We start from the raw sequence: 17,559 nt of genomic DNA, 5'->3' as shown, positions 1-17,559 counted from the left end.
CAGCATCCCTTCCCCTCCTCCCTGGCCTCACGCAGACAAAGGAAGCTGCTGGTTGTCCTCATCTCCCCTCCCTGCGATGCAGAGGGGAGGGAGGCAGCAGGATTACAGCTCTCCAAAGGAAAGCAGCCGCGTAGGGACAGCTTGACGGCTGCACCGGCAGCCACAGATGGAGGGCGCAGGGAGCAGTAGGGAATGCCGCTTACCGGTACAAACGGGTGCCGGTGGCCAGAGCGTGTGCATGTGAGAGTGAGCTTCTTGGAATCGGAAATATAACACAACCTGCTTTTGCCAATGACTCAGGCCATTCTCTGCTCATTAACTAATTAACAGACGAGCGCCCGGGCTGCGACGGGTGAATCTGCTGCCCCTGGACCTCTCTGGGATGGGAGGAAAAGCCTTTTGCATGCTGCATCTTAGCCCCCGGCAGGACGGCCTCATCAACCTGTCAAGGAAATTCCCTGGAAGCAGCAGCTAGCTGGCAGGCCTGTCCCTGGACTGTCCATTTAAGAGAGATGGTCCAAAGTCCTGAGTTCAAAGCTTCCCCCTGCCCCAAGGGTTGCTGAGAGAAATTCCCATCCCCTGCATTATTGCCTCAGCTCTGCCAGAGGCCAGGCAAAACCTGGAAGGCGGAGAGGACATCCTGGGCCAGGAAAAGACACTGAGGTGATGGCAGGTGAGCAAAACCCCAGGCCAGGGCACCTGAAAGCCCCTCATATGTTCTCTTAATCTTCTGCCCTGGGCTGCAGCCATGTCAGGGAGGAGGAGAGAAAGTGGGTAGCTGCTCCCCACCACCCCCGGTTTATTTTTGGGCAGAGCTTCGTAGATGACGCAATCAGACGTGCCCAGCCAGACGAGAAAGGGCACAGGTTGTGAGGTAGGAAGGAAAAAGGGCTTAACCCGAGCCGGGATCTTCCCCACTTCCACCCAGAACACCCACAGCCGTAAGAGACCACGAGGGAACTGGAGCGTAAAGAAAGATTTACCCTCCCTCTCGAGCAACCTCTGCAGGCGTGGAGCGTGCAGGGGGCTTGATTCAGTTCTTGAAGCCCGTAGAGCTACAGAGGCACAAGGACCCGACTCCCACTTTGTGGGAGATCAGAATAGGGCCCTTTGCAAGGCTGCAGAGCAGGGGTGTGCAAGGGGTGTGGGTGTGCAACACAGTCGTCCCCCCCATGGCAGCTTAAGCTGCATCACCAAGGGAACGCCGTCCCCCTCCCCCCACTGCTGGGCCAATCAGGGAGAGCAGGCGGGCAGACCCCTGGTGCCTGCCTCACTGCCAGGCTGAGGTGGCTGGCTCCTGGCAGTGGGGGCCAGGCGGGCTGGGGCGTGGGGTGTTTCAGTGGTTGGGCTTCCCCCATGGCCCTGCAGCGCTTCCTCCTCCCCAGGAGGCATCGCTGCTTGCCCAGTGCCTGTGCCCCTAGGCCAGTGCATGCCCCCATGCATGCAGTTGAGTGGCCTGCCTGCCCCACGCTGAGGTGGGGGCACACAGGCCCCGAGACAAGCGGCAGGGACAGCCGGTGACTTCCTGGCTTGGTCAGATGACCTCGAGGTCTCTCCTGGGGACCTCCCCATGAGCAAGCTTTGAGGCACCCCCTGGAGACTCCCAACACCCCTTTCCTGAGCGTCCCACCCCCTTTTGGAGGCCTCCGCCACATCCCTTCCTGTGGTCCTCCGACAGATTGGGGCAGGGTCCAGCTAACTGCAGGGCCGCAAAGGGGGACGCGACCTAAAAAGTTTGCTCCCCTCTGCAATAGAGCTTTATCTGCGATGCATTTATGTCATTCACCCCACCACAATCCTCTGCGTTGTTAGTGGGGGAAACTGAGGCACAGAAGTAAAGGCCTTGCTCAAGGCCACTCACCCACTCAGCTCAAAGCCAGAATTAGGGCTCCAGACAGGAGTTTAAGCTGTTGAAGATCAAAGGGAGTAATGGGGATGCTGCAGCAGGAGAATGGAGCCCTCCTCCACTCCTGGCTGCTGGCCACAGGCTCATCCCATCCCTCCCTCCTCTGCGCTCTGGTGCTGCTCTCAGCTGCTGGGAGAGTGGCAGGATATTTTTATTTTTGGAGGGAAAGAGGAGGCAGTTGGATTAGGAACTGGCTGTGATGGGCCTTGCCAGCAGCATTTGCGGGCCAGAAATAGGAACCACTGAGTGTAGATTTCCATATGTACAGCCAGTACCGGAGAAGGGGAAAGGACGAGAACTCGGCTGGCTAGACACAGGGTGATCAGTCACTCATCACAGAAATCAGCTGCTGAGGGGGCCCTGGGCCTGCAAGGGAGCCTGTGAAGTGAACAGTTTCCCAGCCCGCAGAGCGAGAGCCACAGCCCTGCTTCCATTGTATGGCGGAGACCCTCTCACCAGCCTGGCTAGGGGACAATCAAGCCAAGCTGTCAGATGCCAGGAACAAGACAGGGCTTCCAACATGGCTGAGGAGGGCAAAATTCCCCACAGACAGATGCATCTCTCCTGCTGAGGGTGCAGTGACGCTTGCAAAGCCCAGTCTTTCTGGGGCTGCCTGGTTATCCCCAAAGGATACACCTCATCTCCCCTGAGCTTGGTGGGACCTTTAGGACAGCCACATTGGCTTGGACCAACGGGCCATCCAGCCCAGCATCCTGACTTCTATTAGTGGCTAATGCCAGGTGCTGCAGAGGAAATGAACTGAACAGGAAATCAAGCAAGCCAGCCCCTGTTCTCCACTCCAGCTTCCGGCAAATGGGCTGACATAGGAACGCAAGAACGGCCACACTGGGTCAGACCAAAGGGCCATCTAGCCCCATGTCCCGTCTTCCAACAGCAGCCAATGCCAGATGCCTCAGGGAGAGCAAACAGAACAAGTGATCCCTCCCGTCATCCATTTCCAGCCTCTGGCAAACAGAGGCTAGGGACGCCGTTCCTCCCCATCCTGAATTTACCTAGCTATTTTTTGACCCCTGATAAAGTCCTGGATCTTCACAACATCCTCTGGCAAGGAGTTCCACAGGTTGACTGTGCACTACGTGAAGAAAAGTGCATCAATAAAACACTTCCCGGGTGCTAGACATGTCAGGGGAGCGCTACTCAAAGACTCAGAGCTAGAGCAGGAGCATAAGAGAGCCACCAGCACCTCCACCTTTGCCATTGGAGAAGCCTCCCAACAGCTAGAGATCGCCGCTTGCTTGGTGCCAGCTCCACCTCCCATTCAAGGAGGAACAGGCTGTTCTCAACAGGTGTGAGGCTGTACAATGTCTACAGGAAGGAGAGCTTCCCTGCAAAACAGCTCCTTGTGTTACTATCTCTGCCAGTGTTTCTAACCCAGGGAAGGAGCCAGGACTGCCAGGAGCCATTGGGCTCTACTTGAGCATCTCAGTCATTCAGCAGCAGGCAGAGAAGGAGCAAAGATCTTGCACAGTTGCGAGTGTGGGAAATGCAGCAGGGTGGTGTGAACAGGCAAGGGTGGCAGGAGGGGGGAGAGTGGGCACACCAGGAAGATACGCAGCTGGTCACCTTCCCCACCACACGCAGCCAGACCCTCACCAATTGGCTTGCCTCAGGGCAGAGGAGTAGCTGGGCCAGGGGAAGGCGAGCAGTGAGCAGGTCCCAGAATACCTGGTTGACTTACTCCAGCTGCAGAGGGTGCGTGCTCTAGGATTGGGAGGAACAGGGGGAAGCAGTGAGGGATGTGCCCCAAAGGGAAAGCTGGTAATGCAGCCTGCAACCAGAATGATCCTGGGTTTTGTTCCAAGGCTGACTGGTAGCCCGCAGGGACGGTGGGGAGATCTAGAATAGCCCAATGGTTCTGGCTCATTCTGGAGGCAACCTAGAGAACATACCCCCAGCTAGATTCCATGGAGTGCTAGTTGCTAGGAAATAGTGAGAGATGATTTCCAGGGTCACTGATGGGAGGTAACATACTCTTGGCGCTCCAGCCCAGAACGTGGCGCATGAACTGACCGGCAAATGGGCACACACAGTCTGGAGGAAGAGGGAGGGGAACGTGACACGGTGGAAGAGGCTTGGAGGTGCACTTCCAGGTCACAACCCCCTGGCACAATGGGTTAGCACATGGTACTTATAGGGCAGTACTGTGAAGAGACATTGTGAGTTCAAGCTTCTCTAGAGCACTGCTTTGTGAGCCTGGCTTGCTCCGGCCGCAGAGCATCAGCCTTTTGTAGAGTTGTAGCTCAGTGGTAGGGCGTCTGACTGCTGACCAAGTGGTCCTTGGTTCAAATCAAGTACCCCCTTTAAAAAGCAGACGCTTTAATGAAAACACTTGTCTCCCCTCTCCGGCGGAGGGACATCCCAGTGGTTAGAGCATTGGCCTTACAAACCCAGGGTTGTGAGGTCAGTCTTTGAGGGGCCTGTCTGGGGCAGGTTAGATTAAAAAAAAAGTCAGGGAAGGAGATAGGCTCTGCCGTAAGGGCAGGGGACTGGACTCACTGGCCTCTCAAGGTCCCTTCCAGCTCTATGAGATGGAGCTATCACACACACAAGTCAAACTCAGCTTGGGCATCAGCCAAGGAGGTGGTGACAGACTCCAGCTGGGATTTGTGGTTGGGGGAAACCATCCCTGGCATTGCAGCCTGGAGAGAATGGGGCAGACAGGAGGATACTGTGCAACAGCGGTCACAGTGCAAGGACAATGAAGAGCCACCATCACAAAGCTTTTCTTTGGCTAAGGCTGGGGTCCCAGGCCCTGGCCTCCTCCCATCCTGAGCCACACCAGATCCTCCCAGATCTCCCCAGCTTGCTTCCCACAGAACGTTCCCCCTCCTCTTCCACGCAACACACAGGCAAGAGACAAAAAACTCTTGCCAGCCACTTCCAAGAGCCAGGTGATGACACCGGAAAGAAATCAATGAGATCAGAATATGCCATCAGCCATATGACTGCATCAGGTGAGGCACTGGTGTGGCCTCTAGAAATTCCGTCCCTTAGAACATGGGTGCGCAAAGCTTGTGTGCATGTGGGGGGGGCATGACATTTCTTAAGGAGGTGCAACACCATCAGCCTCCCACCAGCATTGCTGAGGGAGGGTGGTGCATCACTTCCAGGAGACGAAGTGGGAGGGGCAGTCCTGCTAACTGCCGGGATGTAAAGTGGGGCCCAGTGTAAACAGTTTGCTCTCCCCTGCCTCGGAAGGCCCACAGGAAAGGAGTTTAATCACAAAAAATCCACTCATGCCCCATGCCTGTGCATTCTGCTGTGCATCCCACCTTCCACCGAAGCCTTTCATTGCCAACTTTGCGGGGCAGCAGCTGATTTTTGATTTTGACTGATTTTTTTTTTTTTTTGTTAATTTCTTGGTACCCTAGAAGAGGAGAAACAGTGAAATGAACACGCCTACCTAAGTGTAAGGACCTGGAGGAGAGGTTAACGTGAGGGTCACACAGTACATGTAACTTGGAGTGGTTTGGTTCTGCTTCCACAAGAGTCACTTGAACCAAGAGTGTCGTTCCCAAGGCTTGTTGACATTCCATGAAATCAAGTGCATGGGGGGAGACAGCGAACAGACACAGGACGCTCTGGCTCCGTTGCACAGCAGGGTGGCTCATTAGTGAGACAGAATAATGGTGCAAAGAGGCTCAGGGGAGGAAAAGCAGGGAGCAGAGCTGCAAACAGAAGGGGAAAATAGAAGATTGTATATGCAAGAGATTCTGCCAGCTCTGCAGCAGACTCTCCAAAATGCCAGGTGCAGTGTGCAAAAGAAAGGTAGGTCTACGCTAAGGGAAGGAACATACATCAAGGGAAGTTATTCGCACACTGGAGAGCCATGAGGCAGAGCGCATCTGTGCCATGGAACACAGCGCTGGCCTCCATACTTCAGGGAGGAGTTGGAACGATCCCAGCAGAGGGCCCTCAAAGTGATGCATGCATCAAGGTATGTGAGTTATGAAGCAATAAGAGGCTGATTCAGCCGATGGAGCAGGAAAAGGAAGAGGAACGTTTCCTGATGTAAAAGACAATCCAGGAGAAGATGAGGGACGGAGAACCCGAAGAAGCCATTTTGGAGAATAGTGCATTCAGGAACAGAAGAAAAGCCCCGGCCCAGCTGCAGAAATTCCTTCCTAGCATGAAGTGGTGGAAGTAGTCATCAGCCAAGAGTCAGCAGCTGCTTTAAGTGCAGAGGCAGATGGGCATAACAAATGGAAGGAATATGTCTGCTCGTTAGGATTTATCAGAGCAGGCCACGATTTGCCATATGGTTTCCCTTGGCTTGGAGCACTGCTACACCTCTACTCACTGCCTGTGCTTCCTTCTGCCACTTGTTCTTTGCAGACACCTTTCAGGGAGTGTTTCCTGGCAGCTTTTGTGAAATCAACTCAATCACAACAGCCTCTCCCCTTCTTCTGGTGTTGTAACTCACACACCTAGGTGTGGTTCACTGTCCCAGGTAGTAGCACCTAGACCACTTACCCAGAGAAAGAATGGGTCTCCTCTGCAGCCTTAGCTGACGGGGAGCTGGCTTTTAGCTCAGACTGCAGGAGTGCCTGCACTAAGCTTCAGAGGTCCCAGGTTTGAATCTGTCTGTGGTCAGTTACAGTGCCCCTACATGCTAGTATTCTTGATGGCACAGAGTAACAACCAGTGGAGTCACAGGCCTATGCCAGAACAGACCCCGAAGCTTCCCCCGTCCCCCAAATTCATTAAAATGTGTGTTCAGAGTCAATTTCAGGGCTCAGGAATGCATATTTTTGCAGCTTTGTTGCTGAATATTGTGTTTCCCCTCAGAACATCCAGAACAGGTGGGGTGGTGAGACTTTTGGGAGGCAGGGTAGAGAGCTGGGAAGGAAGAGTTTCAAGATCTGCAGAGAATCTTGCTTTAAACTGGTTGCATTTCACCATTTGCATCAAACTGGATCACCTGAATGAGTCCTAAAGAAGCATCCCACTGCTCCTCATCATTTTAGGGAGGCAGATGGTGCTGGGTTGGGGCACAGGACCCAGTTTCTTGTCCTAACTCTGCCACCGACCTGCTGCCTGGCCTTTGGTGACCCACTTCTCATCTCTGTGCCTTTGCTTCTTCTCCTAGCTTTTGTCCACTGTGATCCTGTAGCTTGTAAGAGCTCTGGGGCAGTAACTGCTGCTCACTGTGCATACGTACAGCACCTAGCACAATGGGGCCCTGAACTCAGCTGGGACAACCAAACACTAATGTGAAAAGTAATGCTAGTCCACGAAGGAAAGCAAACGGCTCTGGAGGCAGATCTGGTCATACCTTAGCCAGGTGCTTGGCTATTCCTCTTCCTCGGTAGGCATCTGGTACCTCCGTGTGCTGCAAGTCCACAATCTTCTTCCCCACGTATTCGTAGAGCAGCACTGCCCTGTCGTGGCAACCTACGGAATGCAAGGCAGGAGTGAAGCTACAGAATTGCCTTGAGGGGATACAGCCTTTTGCAGCTCTCAATAGCACTCAGCTAGTAGGTAAGTCTAGCCTCACTCCTGGCACCTAGGACCCACCTCTGCTGAAACAGCTCTCAACACCTCTGTATGGGAACTGAAGGAGGCCACCCCAGTCTAGCACACTGGAATGTTTCAGCTCAGATTTTGCTCTTAGTTATCCTCAGAGTGTGCCTCTACACACCAAAGCTCTTTTGCAATAACGGCCGCCATTCCGAAATAGCCTTGCCAGAGTCTGCACAATGCGACTGCTATCGCAAAATAATTCCAAAACAGAGGATGGCTTATTTCAAATTTTGTAAACCTCATTCTGCACGGAATAGTACCTATTCCAAAATAGGTATTTCGGATTAGGGGCTGTGTAGACAGGCAATAGGGGCTATTCTGAAATAAATTATTCTGGAATAGTTTATTCCAAAATAAAGCTACTGGGTAGACATGATATTTCTTAGTGCTTCCAGGGGCTCTAATCCCAAATAGGCTCTATTATGTGTAGACACATTATTCCAAAATAGGTTTTGCTTATTTTGGGGCTTCCCTGTAGTGTGGATATGTTATTCTGGAATATTTGATTTTGAAATAACAACTCCAGAATAACTCTGTGATGTAGACATACCCATACAGTCCCTATTTCAAGTAAATGAGGTGCAACCAAGGGCAGGATCTGGCCCATGAGGATAGCTGCGAGGGCTTCCCTTCCCCCCGTCTCAGATTATCATATTACAATGACATTTGTAATAGGTACAAATATAGTACAAATCCTGGGCTGGCTGGAGGCTGTGGAGGAATGGGTGGATTAGGTGACCTGACAAACAGATCTTTCCTGTAGAATCTAGAATGGCTGATACATATTATAACTAGTATATTTTTGAGCGATTGACTCTGTTTGTTCAAGAACTCCTCCTAAATGGTAAGAGCTATGACCACCAAATTCAGTATACAGCTGCTTCTTATAACAACTTACCAGGTCAGGGTTTGGTTGCATCAGAAAAATGGGATGTGCCTGGAACGGGCTTGGTTCTCATAAAACTATACTGAGAAGAGACAGACTTGGCAGGTGGGCAAAAGGGACTGGATGAGGAGGTCTCCCTGCCCAAGCCAGGACTGCCCCAGTTCCAAGCCTCCAACCCCACATATGCCCTTTACGGAAGGGTGGAGTGAAGCTCCCACTCCCACCAATTTGTATGGGAACATTGCTGATTGTTCCCCTTTATCAGGGAGTGAGGGGAGAGTACACAGTTTGATGCATTTCTCTGGCTGGGGAGCGCAGGGAATATATGAATCTGGTTCTGCCTCAGCTGCAGGACATGCACCTTTCTCCCAGCTGCGCCTGCTGGAGCTGTGGCAGCCATGGAAAGGCATTTCTCACCTGGCCTCAACCTGCTATGGTGAGAAAAAGCTAGGGTAATCCTCTCTCCCTGGGGCAGCTGGCCTACTGACCCGGTCATCTGTAGCCCTACCCCACAGCAACTATTTCAATGAATCATCCCCCTCCCTGGACCCCTAACTAAGTAAAAGACTCAAAAATATTTTGGATCTCAGAGAAGATAAAAATTCTTCTGTAAATGAAAACAGACACTTGGAAAAAGTTACGTTCCCACCTCTTAACATCAAATGTGGCCCACAAACATGCATGACAAATCACACGCACATTTCAACGCTTAAAAAAAATAAAAAAGCAGTCCTGTAGCACCTTACAGCCTAACGATTTTATTTAATAGGTAATGAGCTTTTGTGGGTAAGACCCACTTGATCAGATTTTTTTCTGTTATACCTGATCAAGTGGGTCTTAATAGGTAATGAGCTTTTGTGGGTAAGACCCACTTGATCAGGTATAACAGAAAAAAATCTGATCAAGTGGGTCTTACCCACAAAAGCTCATTACCTATTAAATAAAATCGTTAGGCTGTAAGGTGCTACAGGACCGGTTTTATTTTTTGGGGTGGGGGAAAGGGAGGCGTGAAGCTACAGACTAACCCGGCTACCCCTTGGAGACTGTTTCAACATGGTTAGTTTCTCTTTGTAATTCAACTGCAGGGGAAAAGGGTCTCAGGACATGGGAAGTGGTGTGTGATACATTTCAAAGATCTTGAAGTTTGACCAATATTAGAGGAGAAACGATTTAAATTCTGCATTTCCACAGAGCTGTTTATACTTCAAATTTCTCATGGGGATCCCCTGCAGCATCCAGAGATTTAGATCTGCCTTGCAGGCCCAGCATTGATGTTTTCCTGTCCAGAAACAGTGGGCTGTGTGGCTTGTGCAGTCACTGTACTGGCCTAAGGAATCAGCCGTAACAGACTCACATATCAGAATGATAGCATTTCACTCCCATGGTATGCAAGTGTGATTACAAACTCGTCTGGCCAAGGAAGGCTCCAGCTCAGGCTTTCACACATATTAACTTTTTGCCATCACAGTAAGAGAAGAGTGGGATCTCAGCCAAGGACCAGCCTAAGAGTGGAGAATTGCTGATCGTCACTCAGCAGAGGGGATGCCATCTGAAAGCTCAGAAAGGGGAGAAAGGTACAGCTGGCCCTGTCACAAAGACACAAACCCACCCTCTGATAAAGAGCCTGTTAACTAAAAGCACCCATCTTCACCCAGGAGACTGAAGGCCTTAAGCTCAGGGAATTAGAGCAAGATCCCCAGCCTGATGTGGTTTCCGCAGAGTACTGAGCCCAGGAAGCAGCACATTCAGTCATCAGTAGCGCTGGTTATAATTAAAGGTTTGAAACAGTTTGTTAGAACTGCTCTTTTCACACACTCCTCACTGTCCACCACACTCATCTTGGAAAGTTTCAATGGTCTCTAGCTGATTTTTTTGGAAAGCTGAGGTTTAAGCTATTTTTCTGAGCTGTGGCAGAGCAGGGGGAAAGATAACATTTCTCATTCTACAGAAAAAGATGTCTATGTGTATGCACGCACAGAGTACTGCAGCATAAGGGGTCTTAAAATATGAAACCACACCCTGGATATCATCTTCACTGAATATTTTTATTTACTAGCACAATAGTCACTGAACACTCTAACCAAGATTTTGCCAAGGGACACAAAGCAGACAGACCCTGCTCTTGAAGATTGTACAATCTGCACATGCAGAGAAAGGATTTATTATTCCCATTTTAAAGATGGGAATTGAGACCCAGATTAGCAAACTATCCTTATTCAGCCAAGCATGTGAACACGTTTAACTTTAAGTACGTGAATGAATCAGACCCTAAGGAGCTTGCAAAGCTGACCACTGAACCAAGATGGCCAAGTTTCAATCCAGCTCATAAATTGCAAGGCCATCTCTCTTCTCAGGAAGCATTAGTGCTTTTGCTCACACTTTGCAAATGAATGTTTAATCAGTGGTCAGATTTGATGAAAATTATGCTCCAAGCATGGAGCAGAATATAAAATTGTTTTCACATGCTCATATAAACATAGGAGTACTCTGCATCTGTGCACGGCTAGCTAAGGGTGCATCTTGCGGCTGACTCCATGGAAGGTCCATGAAACAGCCCCTGAAGTGCATAGGGACTGTAGGTGCCTTCTCGTGCAGCCAGTGTCCTTGCTGTTTTAAAGCAATTTACAAATTGGGGAAACTCGGTCCCTGGAACAGCTTTGGAGCAAGGACCTTAGTTACAAGCAGGATTCAAAAGCTTTGGGACCCAAATAACTGGATTGTTCTCATTTTTCCTTTCCTTGCTTTAATGTCCCTTTTAGACAGGGAGAAAATTAAGCACAAAAGACTGTGTAAGGGATGCACAGTGAAGTGTTATGTTTTATAAAAAAAAAATCAGGAAATTAAGGTTACAAGAGCAAGGTCAGAAGCTACCCACAAAGGAAACAGTTGAGCTTGCGTTTTGTTTTGTGTTGGATAAAGGATGCCTGGACATATGTTTGTTTTTGTTAGAGTAAAAGCTCTTGTCATGCTTTTTCCTCCCCCTCATATGATCTATTTAAAATTGTCTCTACTTTGGAAGATTCTGTGGTAATTGAAGAGCTAACAGAATTTCGGTGGAAAAAAGTAGTATGCAATCATGTAATTAAAGATTGTATCATAATGCATTTGCAGAACAGAAAAGGGGCTGAAATAAGGTGGCTCAGAATTATTCTGGCTTTGCACAACTTCCAAGTGCATGACTTTGCAGACTCAATGCTCTTTTTGCTGCTTCTCTCTGCGTAACTTCCTAGGGAAAGAAAGTAAATGAAAATATGGATTCTTTCATGCAGCATCATGCTGAGAGCTGCATGGGTCATCAGAAGGTTTCAAACCTTTAGCTCCACCACACAGATGTCTACCTCTTGAACTACTGGCTCCCAAGCAATAGTAGGTGGTCATCTTCCTGGACCAGCATTAGAAGGGAATGAGAGACACACTTTGCCCCAGAAGCTTTCACATGTATTTGCTGACAGCAGAGGAAGGGTGAAACTCTGCTCCTCGAGCTCCATTCCTGGCTGTAGGACAGAGTGCGCCCTAGTGGGCGCAGACCACGTTCTCTCCCAATTCTCCCAAAGCATCATCCTTTTCACCCACAACCTCCCTCTTGTTCCTGCTCCAGTCAGGTCTCTTCTCAAGCTCTGGCTCCTCATTCCAGTCCTGGCCTCCTTGCCCAGACATTTTAAGCCTACGGAGTCCCATTCTCTCTACTTCCAGTCTTCTTGCCCAGCCAGTCCCAGTTCCTCCCTCCGAGGCATCATTCATTCCCCTTCCTCTGCAGCTTCTAGTCATGGTTATATTTCTCTGTCTTCCCAGTTTTCCTCTTTCCAGCTCTTCAAACCCCAGTCCCAGCCCAGAACTTTTATTCTCTATGAATCTGGCAGCTTCTTCCTGCATGTCGACCTGGATCCAGCTGTGGGCAGAGATGTCACTGAGACCATAGTAGGATGTCCTGGGTCTTGAACCAACCTTGGCCTCCACCTACATCTACTGAAACTTGACAAGAAATCAGCAGGACATGGATTCACACTGGTGTCATTAAACAGAGAGAAAGGTATCAAATGTACAATATAATCCCATTCCTGAGGCTGTTGAGGCCTCGTTCATCCATCTTGGCCTTTTTTTTTTTTTTTTTTTTTTTTTTTTTTAAAATGCCTGACACCAGCTTTGCAACCTTCATGTTGCACTCTCCCTGCCTCTTGCACGTAGCACAGAGATGTGGGTAGCTGCACGAGGCAGTTATTATCATTGCCATGTGTTCGCTGTGTGACTGAGTCTAACGCAGCCACAGGCCAGAACATGAACTGCATTTTTTCAGAAGGGAAGATGATTTTTCCATATTCATTCCACCCACAGCAATGAACACATGCACCTTGCCAGTCTACGTTACCTCCCTACCTCCTGCCTAGGGAGAAACAGGCTTACAGAGAAGGCTTAGTTGTTCAAAAGAAAGCTTCATGCAGCATGGAAGTGCCACTCCAACTGCTGGGAAATGAGATGGGATTTTAATTCAGCTCTGATGCAGCACCTGGTTTTCAGTGGAGTTCCTGCCTTTTCTTCTCCCCCTCCCCACCTTTTTTTAAAAAAAAAAAAAAACAACCAGCCAATTTTCCAACTGTCTAGATGAGGCAGAGGGAGGTCGGGTGACATCACACAGTGACTCACTAGCGCAGCCAGTATTGGAATCCAGGTGCCTCTTTTGTTCCATTCATGATGCTACCTGTGCCAGTTGCAACAGGGCTGTGCTACAATTCCAGAGGCAGAACAGGAGCAGGCAAGCTCCAGGTTGTAAGAATTCAGGGGCCAGGATGGTAACAAGACACCTGCACCTGGCCTTCACCAGCACTCCCTCTGCAGCCAGAGGTGACGGCAGGAATGTTACTGAATAAGCTTCTGAGAATCCTTTCCCATTTTGTTCTGTAGTGTCCATGGCAGGGGCTATGACAGAAGCCCCTTCCCCACTCCACAGTGACAACAAAGAAGCATTCATGAAGCTTCAGCTGAAGCAACTGCACCCTGAGACACCAGGACATTCAGCCAGCCTGAATAGCTGGCTGTCTGCAACAGCTTCCTCACCAGCGATCCCACATTAGAGCCTTGGAGTGTGCCTGTCTGTCCTGGGCTGGATTTAACACTGCCTGTGTTGTTTCATCAGAGCGTGCCAGGAGTCTTTTCTCCACAAAGGAGCCTTGGACAGAGCATGGTCATGACAGGGCTCACTGCAACCAGAAGAGAGCGTGCAGTGCAGGGGATATATCACTAATGGGGTAGAGAATTAACCTGCTGATCCCAGTTTAGGGAAGGCAGAAAACGACAGGAACAGCACACATACCTGGTTGCTGTTCTCTTCAGGGAGCGTGGAGATTAACTTGCCTAAAACCTACAACTGCTCAGGGTTTGGAGAACCAACTTGCAGCCTCCTAGACCAGTGTTCCTCAACCTTGTTTTAATAAAGTACCCCTTTAAAAATAATTATAAGTTCCTCCAGACTTCTCTCACGCACACATAAGAGTACGTAGATCACCAGTTGAAAATATGGTCTGAAGGCAGGGGTCTGTGCAACCTGCAGCTCTGGAACTGCATGTGACTCTTTCTGGATTTTTTTTTTTTTTTGTGGCTCCTAGCGCTAGAATTGCAAAAGTTTAAAAAAAAAAAACCCTTGTCCTTTAATATGTGCAGTGCATTGTGGGATACGATACTGTATCTGTGGTTTTAATGTGTTGCTAATAAAGTGTTGATTCTGAAAAGAAAGCTTGCAGAATTCCTGCTGTGAAGGGCAAACAGACGGTTTATGAAAGAAAACTGAAATTAAATGTGAAGTAAAATTGGCAGAATGAAAGGGGGTTGGAGTGGCTTCAAAAAAAAGAGTTTGTGAACATCCTACGTAAACATGTACTGCATTACAAATCACTGTGTGCACTATTCTTAAAATAGGGTTTACAAAAAGTGTGATTTAATGTTATTTATTTATGCATTGCGGCTCTTGAATTACTGAGTTTTTTTTACCAATTTGGGAAAAATGGCTCTTCTTGCTATTTTGGTTCCTAACCCCAGTCCTAAAGTAATCTGAAATCTTGAAACAAGTGCCATGCAGCCTTTCCAGATTACTGTCCCCTTTTCAGAAGTCAGATTTTTTTTCGTACATCATCAAGTTACACCTTACTTAAAAACTACTTGCCTGCAAAAACATCAGAGAAGGCTACTGCTGAAAAGTTGCTGACTTTCTACCATCTTATTATCAAATAAATGGATTAGAATAAAAATATTGTACTTCCATTTCAGTGTAAGGCATATGAAGCAGTAGAAACAAGTCACTGTCCAAGTGAACTTTCAGATTATACTGACCTCACTAGTGGTTTTATGTAGCCTGTTGTAAAACTAGGCAAATAGCTAGAAGAGTTGATATACCCCCTAGAAGACCTCCGTGTACCCCCAAAGGGTACGTGTACTACTGGTTGAGAAACACTGCCCCAGACTTGAGAACCTACATCACAAGCCCCCGCTGCACCAACAGCATACGATTAGAACAATGCCTTATGTACCGATGGAAGTGATGGGCCAGACGTAGGGTTTGAACTCACTTCTCTAGAAAGCTCCAAAGATGTACAGGGTGAGCTGGAGCAGCACCTAATGGGACAGATCCCCAGCAGATCCAAAGGAAAGTAGCTCCAGTGTGCAAATTGCTGGGGAACTGTTGGGGTGTGGCTGCAGCTCTCGTTCATTGTTGGCCCAGTGGGTGTAACAGATGTAACAGAAGCAGGCTGGCACCAGCTGCTGAACAGTGGCAGCCACTTGGCTTTGCTGCTGCTCAGTGTGTCAAACCCACTGGACTCAATTACCTCTGGGACTGCTGGACGTGGGAGGCTCAAGAGAATGCTGCAGCAGGATTTCAATGGATGGCCTGCAGCAGGCAGCCCCATTAACTACCTTCTTCCCACATCTGGGGGTTGAAAAGAGCTCACCCAGGAGTCAGCTCATCAGATGCAGAAACTGTCACATCAGCAGCCAGGAGACCCCCCTCCCCCCAGGGTGGGGGAGCACAAAGCTATGAGAGTAGGGGGGATAGACATCAGCCTAATGAGTTTAGAGTTCCCTAGTGCAGTGATTCCCAACCTTTTCACGAGGGAGGACCCCCCCTTCACCCAAGCCATTCAAGGACCCCCATTCAAGCCAATTCTAGATGCTACATGACTGGACTTAAACCCTTGTACGCCGGGTGGAACCTAGGTCACCTACAAGTCTCCTCCACTTCACTCCGTCTCGGGACAAAACTTCCAGCAGATGCCAGGAGGAGGCCCCCCACCCCTCAAAGTTGCTGTCCTTCTGTCTCAGTAGGTCTTCTCCATGTTGTCTGAGGTTTTCCTCTTCTGCGTTCTCCTTGAGGGCTCCATGTGAGAGTTTGACGGAATATGCCGCATGATGGTTTTCTGAGAGTGCGGCCCAGCCATCCCCACTCTCTTCTCTTGATTGGAACGTCAAGTGGTTCTTGTCCTGCTCCATTCCAAAGCTCTCGTTTGTGACCAAGTCTTGCTATTGAGTGCAAAGGATGTGCCGCAGGCATCTGTTTATGAGTGTCTACTTGTGATTTGACTAGATGCTACGTACACTTCATTAAACGAAAAAGGAAATCGCAACATGGATTTTCAAACAGCAATTAACATCATTGGAAGATATTTATTTTGAAAATTGATTGTAACATTGCAATTTATTTAAAACGTATTTTAGGATCTCTTTTATTTATCTCCCCCCCAAAACCCCCAGGATTCCACAAACCCCAGGTTGGGAATCGCTGCAGTGGGAGGCAGATTCCAGGCAGCAAAAAGCAATAAACACCTCCCTTTGCTGTCCTCCCATACGCCACAGCTCAATCTCTCCTCTGCCAGCCACTCCCTGGGGACATACCACCCACCAACACCACCTCCTCAGCCCACTGATGTCAGTCACGGGCTAACACAAACTGAGCTTCACAGCTTTTCCCAGGCAGGGCAATGCCTCCTGCTCTTGCTTGGGAACAATGAGTGCTGTTCTGGGCAGAATCAATACTAGGAAGCCTTGGAGCTGGGAAAACAATAGGCCAGGCAGCGCCAGGGTGGGGGAGGGAGTAAAAGGCTGCTGTATTCTAGGGAACAATTGGGGTTGCCGGCTGGGTAGCCCTGGAAGGCAAGTTATGGTCTCACACGGGCCTCCCCAGGGCTTTGCTTAGCATTTTTTTTCTCCATCCAAGCCCTAAAACCTGGAAGCGCTCAAACTGGGATTGCCGACTAAAGAGGAAGAACATGCAGGGGGAGGGGCAGCGGAGAGAGACCAACAGCAGGAGACCATAACTCTGGACCTTTATTTACTGGGCATTGATTCAGACACTCTGGAGTCACAGTCCTTTTCTGGGCCACGTTCAGGAGAGTCTAATGGGTCCAAAACACCTCTTCCTCCATCCCCTCAGCTCGCACGTCACACCCGCAGAAACAGCCCCCATATTCCCAACCAACCTCTTCTGTACCAGGGCGCTCTCTGCCACCTGAGAACATGGGAAGGGCCAGGCGGTCGTACCCCTTCCTTCTCCAAGTCACAACTGGTAGGCTGGACAACGGTACTTAGGCCAGGAGTGAGCAAAGTGGGGGAGTGCAAAGTTTCACAAAGGGGGCAGCCGGCTGCTGGGTCTCAGGCTCATCCAGCCCGTTAAAAAAACGTTGAACTACGTCACTGTTTTGATGGCTGCGCATTCACACTGATATGCCGACGAATAAAGTTTCTACATTCCACAGACTTATTTTCTTACACCTGCCGAAAGGGTTCTTCTTCCATATGAACACAACAGATGACGTTAAACGGGTTGGGGATGAAAAGTGGGGCCTGATGTAAAAAGGTTGCTCACCCCGGCTTAGGCAAGAACAAATTACCTCAGAGTTTTGCCCACGGTTCCTGGCAGAGGTTGAGCTGGTGTAACTCACACAGTGTGCAACAAAAAGAAACACGTGCAACGAGATCCAGCAGCTCTGGGCAGGTGTCCGAAGGTGCAGGTCATATTATCCACACCCTGAGGGAATCGGCCTGTGAGGGACACCATGACCGCTTATCTGAGCGCCCCACAGTCTTCCGGGTGTTTGCCGCACCCCACCCTGGTGAGGCAGAGCAGAGTTATTATCCGCCTTGCACTGAGCCTCTCCCTGGACGAGTCACTTAGGGAAACTGAAGCACAAGATTCACAGAGGAAACTTTTGGTGGAGCAGAGAATACCAAGTCCCAAGCT

The 17,559-nt window shown here is 49.5% G+C and overlaps 1 protein-coding gene across 3 annotated transcripts in view; it reads right to left on the bottom strand.

Annotated features, from left to right (window-relative positions):
* The window catches only part of NATD1 (N-acetyltransferase domain containing 1), a 44,185-nt gene that overhangs the window by 11,415 nt on the left and 15,211 nt on the right, over positions 1 to 17,559 (bottom strand). For 2 of the 3 annotated variants that reach the window (XM_075010801.1, XM_075010798.1), the window contains exon 2: positions 7,203 to 7,321. In XM_075010801.1, the coding sequence (XP_074866902.1) occupies positions 7,203 to 7,321 (119 nt within the window). Of the gene's footprint in view, positions 1 to 7,202; positions 7,322 to 17,559 lie in introns of those variants that run through there. The other variant, XM_075010799.1, reaches the window with a different exon arrangement.

This window comes from Carettochelys insculpta, chromosome 16, assembly GCF_033958435.1.
Source record: "Carettochelys insculpta isolate YL-2023 chromosome 16, ASM3395843v1, whole genome shotgun sequence".
Taxonomy (NCBI): Eukaryota; Metazoa; Chordata; order Testudines; family Carettochelyidae; genus Carettochelys; species Carettochelys insculpta.
The sequence above is the reverse complement of the archived record's forward strand: the minus strand, read 5'-3'. Positions and strand labels throughout refer to the sequence as shown.